Genomic DNA, 18163 nt, shown 5'->3' with positions numbered 1-18163 from the left:
TTGAATACAAAATAAGTACCCGTTTTAAAAAAAGGTTTGTGATTTTTACTTTATTGACATTTCATGGGTCTTTTGCCTGATTGGAGTATACAACATTTTGAACTTTTGAATGACAGTATTGTTTGCTTAATGAAATGCACTTAAAACCTCGAGATTAGGTACTACATAGTGCATTTATATAATACTTTATAAAGTGTATACTTCAGAAAGGCACAGGTAATTTCACAGAGTCCCGTCACAAGTTAAAGTTGAAGCAGAACTCCTCTTTTGTTTTAGTGAAAACAAATGGTTTTGCTTCTCCTTGGCTTTTTTCAGCCATAGCTGTGTGTTCATATGTCTCCTGGGGACCTCTGTCAGTTTTGTCTGTTGATTCTGTGTTCCTCTCAGCTCGCCGGTGGAACACCGATTTGACTTCAGAGACAGCACTGACCTGGGCAGAGCTCATCGCTATGGAGACAGAAAAATGCATTTTTATATCTTACTAAAAGTCTATCCTCTGAAATTAACTTTGTGAAATATTTGTCTTACTTGACTGTATTAGTTTAAACTGTCTGGCTCTTTCCTCTTCCATCTTCTTCCTGTAGTCTCCTGAGATTGCTCTCATCACCTGTCTCTTCTTCACAAGGGGGGCTTTGGAGCTATGTAACGTCTTTAAAGCACGACTTGCTTCCTCCCCTAAACACAAACATATGTAAAGAAAAATCCCTCTTTTGGTTAACGTGTCAAATGTAATTTTTTCATATATTGCATGATGTTTGTATATTTGTACTTACTTTGTTTGCTGGATGTTTTCTGTGTTCTTACCCCTAGCTCCAGCTGTTCGATACACCAGTCCAACTCTCGGCTCAGCTGCTCATCAGGTGTCTAAATCACATATTTATGTTAAAAAAATGATTACTGGTCCTAACAATGTATGATTTAATATTTAATTATCATTCCTGCTTACTAATTCAGTGCTTTCTTGTTTAGAGGTTTCCTCAGTAGTGCTTTTCATCTCTTTTGGTTGATTGTCCTTTCCTTCACCCGCTTTCTTTTTCTTCTTGATTTTTTTAGCATTGGCAGGAGCTTCAGAGCTTTGTGTGGCGGGATTTCCTATCTCTGCACTCTGTACAACAGGGTTCTTGTCCTTTTGGAGCATTCCATGTGTTCCTATACAGGTTTAGAGATTGAGAGCATAATTTGAATTTTTCTCTATTCTTATGAAACTAATTCTAAAGAGTAATTTCGATTCACCTGCAGGTTTGATGAAATTGATAAATCACTTTTACTCACTACAAAATTTGTTCATCTGAAATGGTTTATGAACTATTGTGAGAACGCTTACCCGTTTCATTTGATTTCTCTGTCATAGCTGAAGTTTAATAGTCTGGTATCCAAATAAACTAGCACGCTATCACAAAACTTTCAGGATAAAACACAAACGTTTACCTCTCAAGTGTACAGAAAACACAAACCCAACAAACGTTTATAGGCTGATTTGTGGGGACTGGACTGTGATTAGCAATGGTCCATAGAAATAAAACGGGTCATGTTTATCAAATAATTAAATACACAAATGTATAAATTTCCATGAGTAAATATCCACCAATATGCGTGTGCAGTTGTGCGTCTGTCAAAGGGTTCCGCGGCTGCAAAGAACAAACGATACAATCTAAAGGGTTCCGCATGCAGCAGAATACGGTACAATTTACTCTTGCACACAAAACAAAAGCTATGAAAATATTACATCGATCAAACGTTATAGTAATATTGACTTTATTAATCAGATAGCAACTCTGATCAATTTATCATTTACACAAACGTCAACAAGTAGACTAGCAAAGAATAAAAATGATTAAAAACAAATATTAGGTAGACTGCTGTTTTACGTCGTTATGTAACAGTCTGTTTCAGAGCTAGAAAAACTGAAGGAAAAAATCCTGATTGTGTGTAACACATAGCATTTAATAACCTTTATTAAACATTCCTATAACAAACATGGACTTTCAGATCTTATTCGTTTGCACAAACAAAAAACTGAAAATATGTTTTACCATTACTTCAAACACGCGCTTGGTAAATCTGCCTTTGCTCCTTCAGCCAATAGAGACTAGGAGGGCGTGGCTTTCACTGCGCACAGACGTCACCAACTGTATAAAGATGGGGCAGCTCCTTTGCGCGTGACCGACGTTCCTTGTTTTGGAATTGACGAATTACCCGAGACAGAAAATCGTAAGTAACGTTACTGATTTTTATTAAACCAAATAATACATATCACTGTCTATGTTTCCTGTGTAACGCTAAATAACTGGTTGTAATAACGTTTGTTTCACGATTTTAGTCCGTTTTCTTCGTTTTTAAAGGGAAACGCCGAATTTAGATCCGTTTTTGTCGCGGTAGCTTCATGCTAAAGCTAACTAGCGCGACCTACACGGTCACTTTTGTTTTTATCTCAAATGATGATTCAACGTGTTTTAACTGTATGTTTACGTGTTGCGTACATAAACTAAACATGTACATCGTTAGTCATCTGAGCTCTCGGACCGAGTTATCGAGCCGTCGATGTAGACAAAGAAACTGCTGTAATTGGTGTTCTTGGGCGCCATGTTACACATAAAGGCAGAAACGTGTCTGTGTCTCATCATGAGATGGTGGTCTGCACCACTCCATCAATCAGGCTTTTAAAATGTTTTAATTGCGATTGTGTCGCACGTTTGATCAAACTGTTTAAGGCGCAGGTCTTCTATTTGAGACTAGTTGCTGAATGAAAAAACTCTTATTATTGTATAGTTTTGGCTTTAGGCAGTGTGTGTGTGCGCGTGTGTGCGTGGTGCGCCGAGTAAAGCTTAAATGAGTGTGTGTGACCTAGTGTCCCACTGCGAGTTGTTGTTGTTACTATGGCACATCAATAGTCTAGAGTTTTCCTCTTTAACGTGTACCAAGATGTTGTTCGCAACATATGTTATATAATACAATATCGCCTCATATTATACGATTAATGGCTTATTTATATTTAAGTTCGACATAACGATCCGTTAGAATGGCGCCCCCAGTTGTTGGGGTGGTCATGGTGCCTTTTTCCAAAATATTAAATGCGAATGTGAGTTTATGGCTGTTGAAGGGTGAACCGAGGTTATGTTTTGGGTGACGTCACACCATGTGGAATTTCCCGCGACTGTTGTACTCACTGATGTGTGTTTTCTTTCATAGTTTCATTAGTGTCATGGCACGTACTAAACAGACCGCTCGTAAGTCCACTGGTGGCAAAGCCCCCAGGAAGCAGCTGGCCACCAAGGCGGCCAGGAAGAGTGCGCCCTCCACAGGTGGAGTCAAGAAGCCCCACAGATACCGGTGAGAAAGCTATTCATTTGGTAGTATTGTACTTACGTTGGTTAAGTGTCATGGTATTGTTAGTTTTCATATATTGGTTCAAAACACGAAGTGTTGTTAAATTGTGGCTTACCACCTGATACGTCACTGTTGTGGTATTGCCCAAGACAGTGGTTCTCAACCTTTTTGGAGTACTGGACCCCTTCATATCTCAAACCATCCTCATGGACCCTCAACCCCTGCGCTCACACCCCATCCCATTTTCTTTCCCCATGCACAACAGCAGATTTCCACTAAAGAGTGGACTTTGAACTCTGGTGTGCGATACCTGTTAGTTGCCCAACTTCCCCTGACGTGCACCTGACCTGACGCATTCCTTCAGTGGCGTAACCTTGTTTTGAAAAGTGGTGGGGACCAAAACCATTAATACTATATATAATATTTATCATATATAGTGGGGGCGGTCTGTCCATTGCATACTCTGCTTTTGGACTCCAGCTCTCACAGTATGTGGTTCCCAACCTGTCATTTGTGTAAGGTCACTTGGCTGTTGTGGTGCATTAGACTTAAAAAACGTTTAATCCTGTGACTAAAAATGTCACTTGTTTGTTGGTTTACTCATTTTTGTGCTTGGACACTGGCTGCACAAGCAAGCTCTGCGAACGTGGATGATGCACGCATTTTATGCACACATTTCATTCTGACTGCGTTTCTGGAGTCGCGGTTCTCTCTTCCGTAAAAATAACTTGAATGTGAGCAACGGGAGATGGTGAGAAAGCGGCGCATCCTGCGGTTTCCACGACTTTTAGATATTAATGGCCCCTAAACAATACACATCTTCTGCAAGCATTTCTTAATTTCTTCCAAAAAGGGGTGGGGACATGTCCCACCCGCAAATTATGCCTATGCATTCCTTACAACCGATCTGAAGTGAAACCGCTCCGAATAACTCTCGTTTCACACCGCACGCGTAAGCAGTGCCTATTTTTTTCAGCGCACATGTTAACAGGTGCGAGCATTCATACCTCACGTGTGCTTGCGGAGGAGAAGCAGCGCGTAAACAGCAGTGCTGCGATCATTTCGGTGCCGAGTCTATTTTCCCTACGCACCGCTCCTGTTCCGACTATGCACTGCTTACGCGTGCGGTGTGAAACGGGGGTTAGAGGCCAATCGGTTGAGTGATCTAACAAAGATTGCTGTTTGCACATGCACACTTTCACACACTAGAATGCCTCTGTTACACTTCTGAGTTCTGATCGATCCGTGTGTTGAACTGATGAGGTGAAACTGATGCCATTACTGTTTATTGCTAAGAGCTTAAGCGCATGAATATGGTAATGCATAGTGCTTCAATGAAAATAGGCTTGTTCGACTTTATGCGGCGGTGCGCAGAACAACCTGGCATATGACATCAAAGTACTGCAAGAGCAATTCAAAAGCAAACCGAGCAGTCGACTCTCTCTCGCGGTGCTGTGATGTCTTCCTCCGACTGCTCTAAATGACGCCACATGACTGGTATGTTTGAGTCAGAAATGCGCAACAGGCCATATTAAATGTGATTTTGGTTTACGTGAACCTTACCTGCAAAGTGAATGAACACAATTTATGAACACAAGTAACCAGTCAATTTGGCAATTAATTTGACTGCAATAGCCGAATCTGTTAATTTTTATCTGCGTTTGGTGGGTGTTCATTTCAAACCCTGAATGCAAGATAATAACTCAAAACATTTTTAAAGGATTCTACGGACCCCCTGCAATTACGCCATGGACCACTAGGGGTCCGTGTACCCCGGTTGAGAAACACTGGCCTAAGAGATGTTTTAAGGAACATGTGCTGTATATTTCCCTTCTAACTGTATATTTATTGACCAGACCAGTGGTTATCAAACTGGTACGCTTACCGCTACACTTAGTTTTTGCATTTAAAGTGTAATGTGGAATTTCTCATATGTAAAATTGTAATGGTTTTATGCGTTTATCATTGATCAGCAGAGCAAGAACAGGCTACTCAAATCTTATGAAAACGCTGCTAGTAATTACATCAGTATTAAACAGTTACAGAACAATAACGGCACAGTTATGCAAAATATAAATTATGAAATTAAGTGTACAATATTATACACTTTTGATTTTGTGCCATGCATACATTTTCATTGGTGGCGAGTAGGTGGAACTTGGGAAGTTTTGTAGTTTGAGAACCACTGAGCTAGACATAAACTATGTATTTACCAAGTAACACTGAATGCTTTCAAAGCAAAAAATGTATTTCATGCATTATACAATTTAAAACACAAATCTGAATACCTGTTTTTTTCCTTCCAGCCCTGGTACTGTGGCTCTTCGTGAGATCCGTCGGTACCAGAAGTCCACTGAGTTGCTGATCCGCAAGCTTCCATTCCAGCGTCTGGTTCGTGAGATTGCTCAGGACTTCAAGACTGACCTGCGTTTCCAGAGCGCTGCAATTGGAGCTTTGCAGGTGTGTATTCTGGTTCTGGATAAACAAGGTTTTACTTGAGCTCAGCCTAGTACCTGAAAACAACTGCCACTAAGCCACTGATAACATTCTCTGTTAATGCAGGAGGCAAGTGAAGCATACCTCGTGGGTTTGTTCGAGGACACCAACTTGTGCGCCATCCACGCCAAACGTGTCACCATCATGCCCAAAGACATCCAGCTGGCCCGTCGAATCCGCGGAGAGCGTGCTTAAACTCTTTACTCAACTTTTTTGTGTGGAGGATTATATGGGGGAGGGGTTTGTTGTGTGGGGTGGGTAGGGAGGGAGGGCCATTGGGGGTTCTTACACTCTTGACTATAAATGCCTGTGTAGTTTAAGTTTATTTTTTTGTATTTTCTTTTTGGTAGTTGCGGTAGGGGAGGGGTATCTTGTGGTTAAAGTTCACTAGTCGGTGGGGGGAGGGGGGGGCTTGGGTGCAGCGTCAGAACATTCCGGGAGCTCCTCAGGGTTTTAAAGTTTGTATTTTAGACTTTCATATACCTCTGCCTAGTCTGCATGCTTCATGATGAATTAGAACGTGTCCATTTTTATTTCTATCGTTATTATATTGGGTTTCTCTTCTATTGTGGCCATTTGGTTGTAAATAAACTTTCCACTACCTCAACTTTTGTTATTTTGAATCTGTAGAATTGAAAATGTGATTGTGGTTTTAACAATTGCTTTGGTCTTGCAACAGACAAACATGGAACCTGAGATAACATGGACTCAGGTTTGTGCAAAACTACATGATAAAGGGATAGTTAATCCAAAAATATGTCCAGGATCACTTCACAATATATCAGTATTGTCAACTGTGACATTAAAAAAAATCGAAGTCTACACGTATTGTAATAGAAACTTTTCAACACCCATAAAAAAGTTGCTTTAAGCACAATGGTTATAACTCTATGCCTCCCTACAATTGTATTGTGAGCGATTCGCTGACCAAATAAGAAAAAAAACACGCTTGGAGGAGTTTGGCTGATAGCATAATATTACAATATCAATTTTTTTATCTTGTATTCTTTTGGCTATGAAAACCACATAGTTGAAAATCTGATACCGTGACTGCCCTAATGACATAACACTGGATAATTTAGAGGTCGGGTAATCACCTATTTGGGAATAAAAAATGTTTTTTTTTAAATACATGACAAAGTTTAATTGCTGTCCCTTGAGAGTCTGGACGGTTAAAGGGATCATATGACACGGTTAAAACGAATATTATCGTTTGTTTTAGATGTAATGCAATGTGTATACACGATTTAAGGTTAAAATAGCGCTGTATTTTCCACATACCGTGCATGTTTGTATCTCCTTTGCCCCGCCTCTCTGAAATGTGCCGATTTTTTACAAAGCTCATTGGTCTGAAAAGCGAGGTGTGCTATGATTGGCCAGTGCGCAGTGATTGGTCGAATACTGCAAGCGTGACAAAAATGTAACGCCTCTTACCATATTTGGAACATCAGGTTCCAAAGCAATTGTACTGACATGTACGCCCACCTTGTGTATACATTTGGGTGGTCTTAGTCAAATCATACCACGAACTGATGTAGATTTGTGGGGTTGTGGTTACACGAGGCATTTCAGGCAGGTCTGGGTGAGCATTCGCTTTTAGATAGAATGCATCTTTTCTTCTGACACTTTAATTTTTGCAATTTTACATGTCTAATACATGCATGGGCAACTTATAACACACCAAAGACACAGAAAAACACGTATTCGCGCCATATTACCCCTTTATTACATGTTTAACTCTGCCTATGTTGCAGTTTACAGAAACAAACTGAAGGCATCAGTGAACAATAAATAAACATTACAAAGAGAAAATGTCCCATTTAAGCCACTGTCATGGCTTGTTTTTAACAGCTTTCTCTTCTTCATCTGACAACAAGTCTGGTAAATGTTCATACAGGTGTTTCTCCAGAGACTCATCTATCTCGGTCTCTTTTCTGAAGACACACCAGAGAAGGAAGCCCACTCCTAAGATACTGATGGGTATGACTTTCCACCACGGCCGCTTATAAGTGCTGCCTAACGAGTGGTCCACCTTCCATGTTCGGTGGCTGGCTTTGCTGCTGGAGAACTTGATGGGTTTTGATGTTTCTTCATTATTATCAGGAGGTTTTCTGGACTTGGCGTGTAGCTGTGATGTCATGGACAACATTCTGGTGGTACATGCTCTATAAAAGTAAAAATTATAAAAGTTGATGAATTATTACTTTTAAGGGCTGTAATTGTGTACTTACCCTTCAAGCTCTCTCAATCTATTGGGACAATTGAATTTAAAATTTAACATGGTTTTGTTAGGAAACAGAAAAAAATCTTGACCTAATATAAACCTAAATAGTCTATTGACAAGAATTAGTTACTTTTAGGAATAAATCTAGTGCTTAGTATAGACTTTGAAGGGTAACATTATATAAGCATTATTATAAACAAAAATCTTATAGTAAATGTTTAATATGCATTAAGTATTGTATTAAAAAAAATGTATATACAGATCTGACCAGCCAAGGTCAGCTGTCAATTCATAAGGCTATATATACAGGTGCTGGTCATATAATTAGAATATCATCAAAAAGTTGATTTATTTCACTAATTCCATTCAAAAAGTGAAACTTGTATATTATGTTCATTCATTACACACAGACTGATATATTTCAAATGTTTATTTCTTTTAATTTGATGATTATAACTGACAACTAATGAAAATCCCAAATTCAGTATCTCAGAAAATTAGAATATTACTTAAGACCAATACAAAGAAAGGATTTTTAGAAATCTTGGCCAACTGAAAAGTATGAACATGAAAAGTATGAGCATGTACAGCACTCAATACTTAGTTGGGGCTCCTTTTGCCTGAATTACTGCAGCAATGCGGCGTGGCATGGAGTCGATCAGTCTGTGGCACTGCTCAGGTGTTATGAGAGCCCAGGTTGCTCTGATAGTGGCCTTCAGCTCTTCTGCATTGTTGGGTCTGGCATATCGCATCTTCCTCTTCACAATACCCCATAGATTTTCTATGGGGTTAAGGTCAGGCGAGTTTGCTGGCCAATTAAGAACAGGGATACCATGGTCCTTAAACCAGGTACTGGTAGCTTTGGCACTGTGTGCAGGTGCCAAGTCCTGTTGGAAAATGAAATCTGCATCTCCATAAAGTTGGTCAGCAGCAGGAAGCATGAAGTGCTCTAAAACTTCCTGGTATACGGCTGCGTTGACCTTGGACCTCAGAAAACACAGTGGACCAACACCAGCAGATGACATGGCACCCCAAACCATCACTGACTGTGGAAACTTTACACTGGACCTCAAGCAACGTGGATTCTGTGCCTCTCCTCTCTTCCTCCAGACTCTGGGACCCTGATTTCCAAAGGAAATGCAAAATTTACTTTCATCAGAGAACATAACTTTGGACCACTCAGCAGCAGTCCAGTCCTTTTTGTCTTTAGCCCAGGCGAGACGCTTCTGATGCTTCCTGCTGCTGACCAACTTTATGGAGATGCAGATTTCATTTTCCAACAGGACTTGGCACCTGCACACAGTGCCAAAGCTACCAGTACCTGGTTTAAGGACCATGGTATCCCTGTTCTTAATTGGCCAGCAAACTCGCCTGACCTTAACCCCATAGAAAATCTATGGGGTATTGTGAAGAGGAAGATGCGATATGCCAGACCCAACAATGCAGAAGAGCTGAAGGCCACTATCAGAGCAACCTGGCCTCTCATAACACCTGAGCAGTGCCACAGACTGATCGACTCCATGCCACGCCGCATTGCTGCAGTAATTCAGGCAAAAGGAGCCCCAACTAAGTATTGAGTGCTGTACATGCTCATACTTTTCATGTTCATACTTTTCAGTTGGCCAAGATTTCTAAAAATCCTTTCTTTGTATTGGTCTTAAGTAATATTCTAATTTTCTGAGATACTGAATTTGGGATTTTCATTAGTTGTCAGTTATAATCATCAAATTAAAAGAAATAAACATTTGAAATATATCAGTCTGTGTGTAATGAATGAATATAATATACAAGTTTCACTTATTGAATGGAATTAGTGAAATAAATCAACTTTTTGATGATATTCTAATTATATGACCAGCACCTGTATACACAATCGAAAGAGATTTAAAGAAACATATTAACATGATAATGGACAACAAATATATTCATCTGAATTATCATCATTTCATTTAAGGTTTCTCTTTATCTACGTCTAATACATTCTGTTTAAACACTTTTGGTGAATTTCATAATCTATGCAATGACAAAACCTTAACTTGCCTTAAGGTCAGTCCTCCTCTTTTGGTACAAATATGATGATATAAAGAAAAGTGTGATAAACGAGAGCAAATTCGTCCTGTTGTTGACATCTCGAGGTTTCTGAACATCAGGCGTGAATCTACCCGGTCATGTAACTTGTGCAACTGCGAAATCTGCTCGAAAATACATTCAACCGGAAGCAATATAGTTCATTGTTAAAAACATTTTATTAAAAACAGTTTGCAGTGTTATAACTCACTTATTTACTATTGTATGTACAGTAATTAAAAAAGAAGGCAGTTTTAATTAACTGATGATTTACTTTTCTCAATAAGGTTACATCTGTCCCGGAAGTCCAGGAGTCAACCAATCAAATATTTTTGCAGAGCAGTAGCGTCGTCATCAAGCGTGGTCGGTGTCGTTCAGTTTCATGGCGCTATCCGTCGACACGTGACGTGAGATTCAATAATTATTGGTAAATCTTGCGATTTTCTTTGTAAATTACTTTATTCTTTTGCTATGGAAATTAGTTTGAATTAGGATTTGGTGTCAGCTGGTAGTATTTCGTTTAGTATGTGGGTGCGGTCGAGTCATCTCTTTTTCTGTAATGGTGACTATTTCATTCCCACATTTTTATTTGACTAACCTTTATTAAATTTGTTTCTTATTTCTTAGTTAGTTTAACTAAAGTGTTCTATATATTTCGTTGTAGTTTGAGACTTCTGTCAACAGTATCTTAGTCTTAGTATCATCTTTATATTGTATTTAATTCATGTGACGATTCATATAAGCCGTAAACCACTATGTGTGCTCTTCATTTCCACTTAAGAGTTGTTGCCATGACTAAGAATCAAGCTCGAGGTGTCCAGTCTAATTCAACCATGAAAAAGAAACTCAAACCCAGTGTTGATGATGAACAAAATGAGAGAACAGAGAAGAAAGTCAAAACTAAAAAGAAGACGACTGATAATGAGGTATGTGATAGTGTTCTGAAATGTCATGGTGAAATGAATTAGAATTGTAAAAATTTAAGGAAAAGCCCATACCTGTGAATAAAACAGCTTTTTATTCAACTGTCCAATTACTTTTGGTCCCTTGAAAAAGGGGGAGCTTCATATTAAAGAGCTGTAATTCCTAAATCCTTCAGCTAATCTGGATGTGAATACACTCTAAATAAAGCTGAGAGTGTGCACTTTAAGACAATATCCATTATAAAACTGTAACTGGAAAACATATTGATACACAGCTAAAATAACAAAAAATGTGCCTCTGTCCAAATATTTATGGCCCTAACTTGTATGTCTGAAAAGCAACATGTAAACAATTTACATTGAAAAATATTTTATTTCTGATATAGAATAACAACATAAGATGGATATCTATAACAAATATCATTGTATCTTAAAACTTTAAAATATGACCGAAGTAACTTTCAGATATGCGTTTCTTTAGATCACAGAGGATGAGCAGATAGAGGAAGAATGCTCTGCTAACATTCTTCATGATATTCTTTGAATTTAAGTAAATAGTTTACATATTTTTGATTTCCATTTTAATTGGCAGGTGTGTGAAGTAATTGTTCCAGAGGAGGACCTGCTAAAGCTACAGAATGCCAAACGCAGACCAAAGAAACAAACAGGTGAAGAGAGCACAGAGAAAACTAAGATGAAGAGAAAAAGAAAAGCAGAGGTTAGTAAGATTAATCAAAAGTAATTTCTTTCCCAATTATTTTACCACTTTATAATAAAATAGACAACAAAATAATGATGTGCACTTTATCAGCTGTTTGGTTTACAGCTGTGCCATCATCTAAATTTAGTTTCAAGACCTTCAACAGGCACATTTCATGAGGGTTTTATTTATTCATTTCAGTGTAATTTCGTCTCTACATGCACATCGCGACAATGTTTAACCCACTCTATCACACACGCACTCCTGGCCCTCTGCACCCTCCTCTCCGCTCCTGAGGTCACGCTCCTCCTCCAAGTCTTTATTCTCATGAGAGCAAGAATGGTGCACGTTTGCGCATGTGACACAAGGGCAGGGAGGGGTCGTGTTTGCAGTCTGCATGCAAGTATGCTGGCAGCACACGTGGTGCGCGACAAACACTTTCAGTTTGCGCCGGAAGGTGTTTCCTAGCAGGCTGTACACGAGTGGGTTCAGACAGCTGTTGGCACAGGCCGCTAGGGTCACCACGTGCCCGGTTAAAGGGTAGCGCTGCCACAGTGTGTGGTTCCCACGTCGCCGCGAGGCACTGTCTCCACTGAGCAGATGCACGCTGATGAAAACGTTTTCTGGCAGCCAGCACACAAAAAATACAGTCACCGCTGCCACGATCATGCGCAGGGCTTTGGTTCGTTGCGGGCGTTCGGAGTGCAAAAGCATGCGTGCGATAAGGGCATAGCACCCACCCATCACGCAGAACGGCAGTGTGAAGCCCAGCGTCACCTCCAGCCATTGCACCTCAGCCACGCCTGCAAAACAAAAGCCACGCCCCCAGCCGTGATGTATGTGTGCCGTTGCAAATGGGATTAGGGTGCACAGGGTGGCAGCTGCCCATATGGTCCCGCAAGTCCTCTGGGCGAGTCGGATGCGGTGCGTGACGGAAACGTTTTCAGGTAGCGCTCGCGTCCTCAGTCCGGTCAGCGCCAGGCATCGGTCCAGACTCATCCAGGTGAGTGAGAACACGCTGCTGTACATGTTTACCTGCAAGAACAACGCCATGCAGGAGCACAGCACGTCGTCGTCGTAGTAATGCTCGCTCAGGTTGAACACTTCAATCAGCGAGTCCAAAACCAGCACTAGGTCGGCCAGGGCTAAGTTGGTGAAGTACAGGTCAGGTGTGCTCATCCGCTGTCGAGGGTCAAAGTTCACCAGTAGGATCAGGACATTACCCATAAGGCCGAGCGGGAAGAGGAGGATGGTGTAGATGCAGGACAGGATGAGACTGATGATGTAGGTGTCTGGAGAGACCGAGTTTGTTTCGTTGACATCAATTATGGACAGATGCAGACCGGAGCGATTTGATTGGAAAACGGTGGGGTGGAAAGTCAAAAGATTTTCCGTCATCTTTCTCTCACACTTTCTTTGTTCCTTCTTCACATTGCGAGAAAACATTTGAAGCTTTTTCTTTGCATGGCTTTCTCTAAAACACAAAGACGCATGAATAAATTGTATGTTGATGTAAACTCTGTTAGTCTGTAAGCAAACCATTTCCGTGCAATTAAAAAGAACTGTTGAAATATCTGGTTATGTGTTAGTTGTTAAAAATTATATTGAGCTATTTAGCTAAATTTAGAAAGTGAAATATGGTCTGAAAGATCTTACCATAATCTGCTTTCATCCATGTATGTAGCTTGTCCTCGTGCTTTGACCTCACTTGCACAAAATATGTCCTTTAAGGTCACAATGAAATAAATGCGAATGTCTTGCATTGGTTTTATTGGATTCTCTGTCCATTCTCTCTGTTCTTGTCGGTTTGGCTATATTAAAGGAGTAGAAGTTTCTCCTGCTGAAGTCACGATGTCTCATGTACAAATGCAGAAATACAAGAGCAGCAGGTTGTGGCAGACAGACACGGACAATGGCCACTTCTGTTTACCCCAAACAACGTTGATGGATAAATGCTCCATTACCTCCCCAGCTGGCTGGAAAATCAGAAGAGAGAAGATCTAGAGTTGCATAGTGAAGAAAGATGTGTGCGTGCGTGCGTGTCTGTATGATGAGCCGGTGGAAAGAGATGTATTTTTTTACAGCTCTAGGGAACCGCATCTCAAAGTTTTTCAAAGCCACCTGTGATTGGAAAGAGTGAATAAGCAGATTTACAAGCCCAGTGAAATTAGAATTAGTTTGTTTTTATTTGGTTTTACACTTTGTAACTTCTAAATGTAGTTGGTTTGGTGTAATGAATATGCACATGGCAGCATAAAGGCTCAGAACTTTCTAGTTTTCCTGGAACTGTATTTGCATGTATATGATCAACACAAGCGCCCTGATGCTTTTGTCTTCTCTATTTTCATACAGCTTTGATTGTGATTATTACATATACAAACACATTTTATGTGTTACACTTGCACCATTTGTTTCAATCCTTGAATTATACAATTGACTTCATTGTAGTAGAAATATTAATTAAACATTTCTTTCATAGAGTTCTGGAGATCTGGAGAAAACCCCACTGCCACAGGAATCAGATGGTCAGGAGGATGAGGATGGAGAGGAAGATCTCAGTCCAGAAGAAAAACGAGTGCTGGAGAGGAAGTTGAAGAAGATTCGTAAAAAAGAAGAAAATAAGAAAATGAAAGACGAAGGCAAAAGCACTAAGCAGGAGGAGTATACGACAAATGTAGCTGAGAAGCTGGCGCTGGAATACCTGTCATGGTAACTAGCAAATTGTCCTCTTTTATGTTAAAAGGTTTACGATGACCACTGTCACAATTGTGCAAATGTTACATTTTTATCTTTGCTCCAAAATGTTATTTCCGTGTTTAAATGGAAAAAAATCCCTACAATTTTTTACTTTTAAACCCTACATAGTAAATGTTTTCTCATTTTACCAGTCATTATAAGTAGGGCTGTTCGATTCTGAATTTTTTGGAGTCGATTCCAATTCCTGGTTTGGGAATCGATTCCTAGCTGCGGTTTTCGATTCCTGCACAATTTTCTGAGCTATCACTTTTTACATTTATTAATTGTTTATTGTTTCTATAAAAAAAACTTATTCCAATTCCAATGTATCATTAATAATGTAATTTACTAGCTGTTTTTAAAAATAAAGCATACTGTTAAATGCATAGTGCAGACATGTTGAAAATGTTCTGTCCAGGTTTAACAGCTTTAAACAGACGTCCAAGTAAATATGTTGTGAGACTGTGCTTTATATACATGTACAGTAATTCTCTTCACGCACATACTGAGCTCATCGAGAGTAAGAGAAGACTGTCCGTTTACAGTCCGTGTGAAAAGACAAACGTATTTATAGGATTTGTTAAATGTGTGGGATACATGTAATTAAGTATTCTGCATCCATAAAAGCAAACGCTAATGTCATTCTACAGCTCTAGACCTCATCCATCAGTTTTTTATGAAGTCTGCAGTGTTTTTGACAAGAAACGAATGTGATTTAGTTGACCAATGACATCAGCTAAGGGGCAGCGGGGCTTGCGCTTATAAAGGCTCTTAAAGAGGAGTCGATTCCTTTAATGGAATCGATTCTCAACGCCTTGGAATCGAGGAATCGATTCTCAACGCCTTGGAATCGAGGAATCGATTCTCAACGCCTTGGAATCGAGGAATCGATTCTCAACGCCTTGGAATCGATTCCCAGCCCTAATTATAAGTCATTGTGTTAACTGATGTCTTCTCTCTGTGTCTCTCTATAGCTGGTCTGAGAGAATAGATGAATGGAAGTTTCAGAAAACCAGGCAAACATGGCTTCTTCAGAACATGTTTGACAGAGTGAAGGTAGAGAACATCAGCATGTCATTCAGCAAACATACTCTACACACATCCTACAGTCATACAACATGGAACTGATGCTTATCACTTTTGTGTTTTGAATTGTTATAAATAGAATAGTTCAGGGCTGCGTTTCCCAAAAGCATTGTAACCTTTAGTTGATTTGAGAACTATTGTCACCAGGAGCGTAGCCAGAACTTTTTTTTTTTAGAGGTGGCCAGGTAAGACCCAGTGATTTTATTAGGGTGACCAAAAAATCCTTACAGACAGAAATTCTTTAACTTCTAGTGTAATTTACACCAATTCTTCATTACACATAGTTTGCTGGTCAAAAACATACACAAATAACGTAAAGTAAACAATTTATTTGCAATGCTTTCATGTGCTAACATTATTTTAAAATAATTTGCTAGCTATCATTTGCAGTAAGTTAGCATTTTTTATAGAAAATAAACATTGCAGTACCCCAAATTAAACTTTCGCGAAAATGTAATTAATTAATGAAATCCAGTTAAACAAAACTGATTTTACTGACCTGATCCTTCTGCTCACGATGAACTTCCATGGTACACAGACCAGTGGCGTAGCCAGAATTTTGTTTTTGAGGGGGCGTGTCTGTAAATGAGGGGGCTATTTTGTATATGTATATAGCCATTTATATTTTTCTATTACTAAACTGATACACCTATATTATACAGCACATTTCACCATTTTAGCTAACTTAAACATAGCCAAGTGGTTCTTAATCCTGGTTTACGCTGATTTAAATCACCAGCTCGTTAGAAGAGCGCTCCATGAATAAACCGTGTTCCTATTGACATGGTCCCTACACAGTGTTAACTGCTCTCTACTCCCTGCACACAGGAAATCAGCTGAAGTTACTTCTGAAGTTAACTTCAGTTCAGAACACGAATTTGCACTACACGATTGCCTGCAGCGTCTTCACACAGGGACAAAACTTACTATGGAAATTTGAAGGGTTATTTAATCGCAATCGTGAGATTTGCGTAGTAGTCACGATTCGTGCACTTCAATGTCTTTTATGTCCAGTTCGCAAACCTCTGAAGCGGTAAGAGAAGCATACAAAGTATGCAGTGCGGGGGGTCGTAAGGATCAGTATTGAACCGCAGTAGCTCGGCGGCTACCAGTCAAACCATTGGCTTACATGCGGAGTGTTCGAGATTGAGAAAAGTTTCTGTTGAGAAAAGTCTTTCGACACTACAAGAAATCATATGCAGTGTAATCGTTATCTTTAGCAGTCTACTCATTTTCTTCTTGCTCATCTTTTCGTAATATATATAAAAACAGATTAGTGTGCACCCGCCATCGCAGCATATAAATTAAACTCTTGGCGCAAAAGATGCTACGCACAACACGTGACATAATTAAACCAATAACTTTGAAAACCGCGAAGAGCACTGATTGGTCGATCAACCAGAGTAACAAATCAACAATTCCTTATTTTTTATTTTAAGAAATCAAAGATCTGAGGGGGCCGTACATGTAAATCGTGTACATGTACGGCCCCTCGTGGCTACGCTACTGACACAGACAGTACACTGTCACGAAGCGGTTAGCAGCTGTTCAGCTATAGCGCTCAGACTGTTTGCGTCATTGCGTCAGCGTATGACATCATATTAACGCGAGAGTAATGTTACTTTCAGTGCATACGCTAAATGATCTGAGCAGCACTCCGTATCCGTAAACTCCAACACAAATCTTAAAACTGCTTAGCACAACAGAGGTGGCCAAATAGGTGGCCATCCATCATTCAGGGGTAGCCGTGGCCACCCGTGGCCACCTTGTAGCTACGCCCCTGATTGTCACCAATGGAGCTACGATCAACGTAGGCTTACGATGCTTTTGGGAAATGCAGCCCAGGTCCTTAATGTTCATTTCTTGAATCTCTCTCTCTTTAAAGGTGCCTGATAGTTATTTTGAAGTGTTGCTGGCCTATTTGGAGGGTCTTCGTGGATCTGCAAAAGAAAAGACACTGCAGAAGGCCGAAGCGTTGGTGCGCTGGGAAGGCCAGGGAGAGGGAGAGGGAGACGGAGAAGATGCTGAATCCAGGAGAAACAGAGCCAAACTAGTAATGCAGCAGCTGTGAAAGGCTGAAATGAACGTCTCCCATGTTTCTATAAATCTGTCATTTCCACATATTCAAGTGAGCAGTCATATTGCAATAATCTGTAAATATGTACAACATCACGTAGAATAAAACGATTTTGATGGTTTTAATCTGTCTATATGTTTTGGTTTTATTTCAACAATGTCTTAATCAACTCACAATGCATTCAAGGTACACATTTTACACAAGTTTATGTGTGATAAGGTGACCTGACGTCCCCGTTTTTGGTGTGCTGTCCCCGTTTTTGGTGTGCGTCCCCGGAAATGTCCCCGTTTTACTGCACATCCAAAACAACCAGAAAACACAAAAAAACCCGACCAACATATCCTGCGGAGTACCAGAGCACGAGCACCATGTAGTGATTATTTACACCAGCAGAGGGGGCTGGTGTAAGCTACACTAATATCTTGGTCGCTCGCTGCTTAGCAGAAGAACGTACGACGAAACATGAGGAAGCGTCATCAAGTTATTATCAAATAGGTCTATCAAAAGACTAGTCAAAGTTATCGGTT

The 18163-nt window shown here is 40.0% G+C and overlaps 4 protein-coding genes across 4 annotated transcripts; 2 read left to right on the top strand and 2 right to left on the bottom strand.

Annotated features, from left to right (window-relative positions):
• Window positions 1–39: 39 nt before the first annotated feature.
• Window positions 40–1633, bottom strand: lg23h8orf33 (linkage group 23 C8orf33 homolog). Its single transcript, XM_057322670.1, has 5 exons — window positions 1325–1633; window positions 947–1149; window positions 774–864; window positions 529–675; window positions 40–447 (listed from the first exon to the last, which is right to left on the bottom strand). The coding sequence occupies exons 1-5, from the start codon at window positions 1347–1349 to the stop codon at window positions 236–238; spliced, it is 678 nt and encodes a 225-aa protein (XP_057178653.1). The 5' UTR covers window positions 1350–1633; the 3' UTR covers window positions 40–235.
• A 452-nt stretch (window positions 1634–2085) lies between these two features.
• h3f3d (H3 histone, family 3D) lies at window positions 2086–6430 on the top strand. Its single transcript, XM_057322671.1, has 4 exons — window positions 2086–2211; window positions 3190–3330; window positions 5634–5787; window positions 5890–6430. Exons 2-4 carry the CDS (start codon window positions 3203–3205, stop codon window positions 6016–6018), a joined length of 411 nt encoding a protein of 136 aa, XP_057178654.1. The 5' UTR covers window positions 2086–2211; window positions 3190–3202; the 3' UTR covers window positions 6019–6430.
• Window positions 6431–10429: 3999 nt separating this feature from the next.
• On the top strand, window positions 10430–17761 carry LOC130547388 (uncharacterized protein C7orf50 homolog). The gene is made up of 6 exons (XM_057323318.1): window positions 10430–10541; window positions 10896–11040; window positions 11630–11755; window positions 14217–14446; window positions 15448–15529; window positions 17445–17761. Exons 2-6 carry the CDS (start codon window positions 10906–10908, stop codon window positions 17628–17630), a joined length of 759 nt encoding a protein of 252 aa, XP_057179301.1. The 5' UTR covers window positions 10430–10541; window positions 10896–10905; the 3' UTR covers window positions 17631–17761.
• On the bottom strand, window positions 11765–14204 carry LOC130547387 (G-protein coupled estrogen receptor 1-like). The gene is made up of 2 exons (XM_057323316.1): window positions 13394–14204; window positions 11765–13211 (listed from the first exon to the last, which is right to left on the bottom strand). Exon 2 carries the CDS (start codon window positions 13181–13183, stop codon window positions 11975–11977), a length of 1209 nt encoding a protein of 402 aa, XP_057179299.1. The 5' UTR covers window positions 13184–13211; window positions 13394–14204; the 3' UTR covers window positions 11765–11974.
• Window positions 17762–18163: the final 402 nt, after the last annotated feature.

This window comes from Triplophysa rosa, linkage group LG23 (genome assembly GCF_024868665.1).
Source record: "Triplophysa rosa linkage group LG23, Trosa_1v2, whole genome shotgun sequence".
NCBI lineage: Eukaryota > Metazoa > Chordata > Actinopteri > Cypriniformes > Nemacheilidae > Triplophysa > Triplophysa rosa.
The sequence above is the reverse complement of the archived record's forward strand: the minus strand, read 5'-3'. Positions and strand labels throughout refer to the sequence as shown.

Coding starts and splice junctions, on each gene's coding strand:
- lg23h8orf33 (XM_057322670.1), bottom strand. CDS start 1,349: ATGACAGAGAAATCAAATGAAACGG. Junction 1,150..1,324: donor AGAGAAATCAAATGAAACGG/GTAAGCGTTCTC, acceptor AAACCTGTATAG/GAACACATGGAATGCTCCAA. Junction 676..773: donor GAAAACATCCAGCAAACAAA/GTAAGTACAAAT, acceptor GTTTGTGTTTAG/GGGAGGAAGCAAGTCGTGCT.
- LOC130547387 (XM_057323316.1), bottom strand. CDS start 13,183: ATGTTTTCTCGCAATGTGAAGAAGGAACAAAGAAAGTGTGAGAGAAAG.
- h3f3d (XM_057322671.1), top strand. CDS start 3,203: ATGGCACGTACTAAACAGACCGCTCGTAAGTCCACTGGTGGCAAAGCC. Junction 3,331..5,633: donor AAGAAGCCCCACAGATACCG/GTGAGAAAGCTA, acceptor TTTTCCTTCCAG/CCCTGGTACTGTGGCTCTTC. Junction 5,788..5,889: donor CTGCAATTGGAGCTTTGCAG/GTGTGTATTCTG, acceptor CTGTTAATGCAG/GAGGCAAGTGAAGCATACCT.
- LOC130547388 (XM_057323318.1), top strand. CDS start 10,906: ATGACTAAGAATCAAGCTCGAGGTGTCCAGTCTAATTCAACCATGAAA. Junction 11,756..14,216: donor AGAGAAAAAGAAAAGCAGAG/GTTAGTAAGATT, acceptor TTTCTTTCATAG/AGTTCTGGAGATCTGGAGAA. Junction 15,530..17,444: donor ACATGTTTGACAGAGTGAAG/GTAGAGAACATC, acceptor CTCTCTTTAAAG/GTGCCTGATAGTTATTTTGA.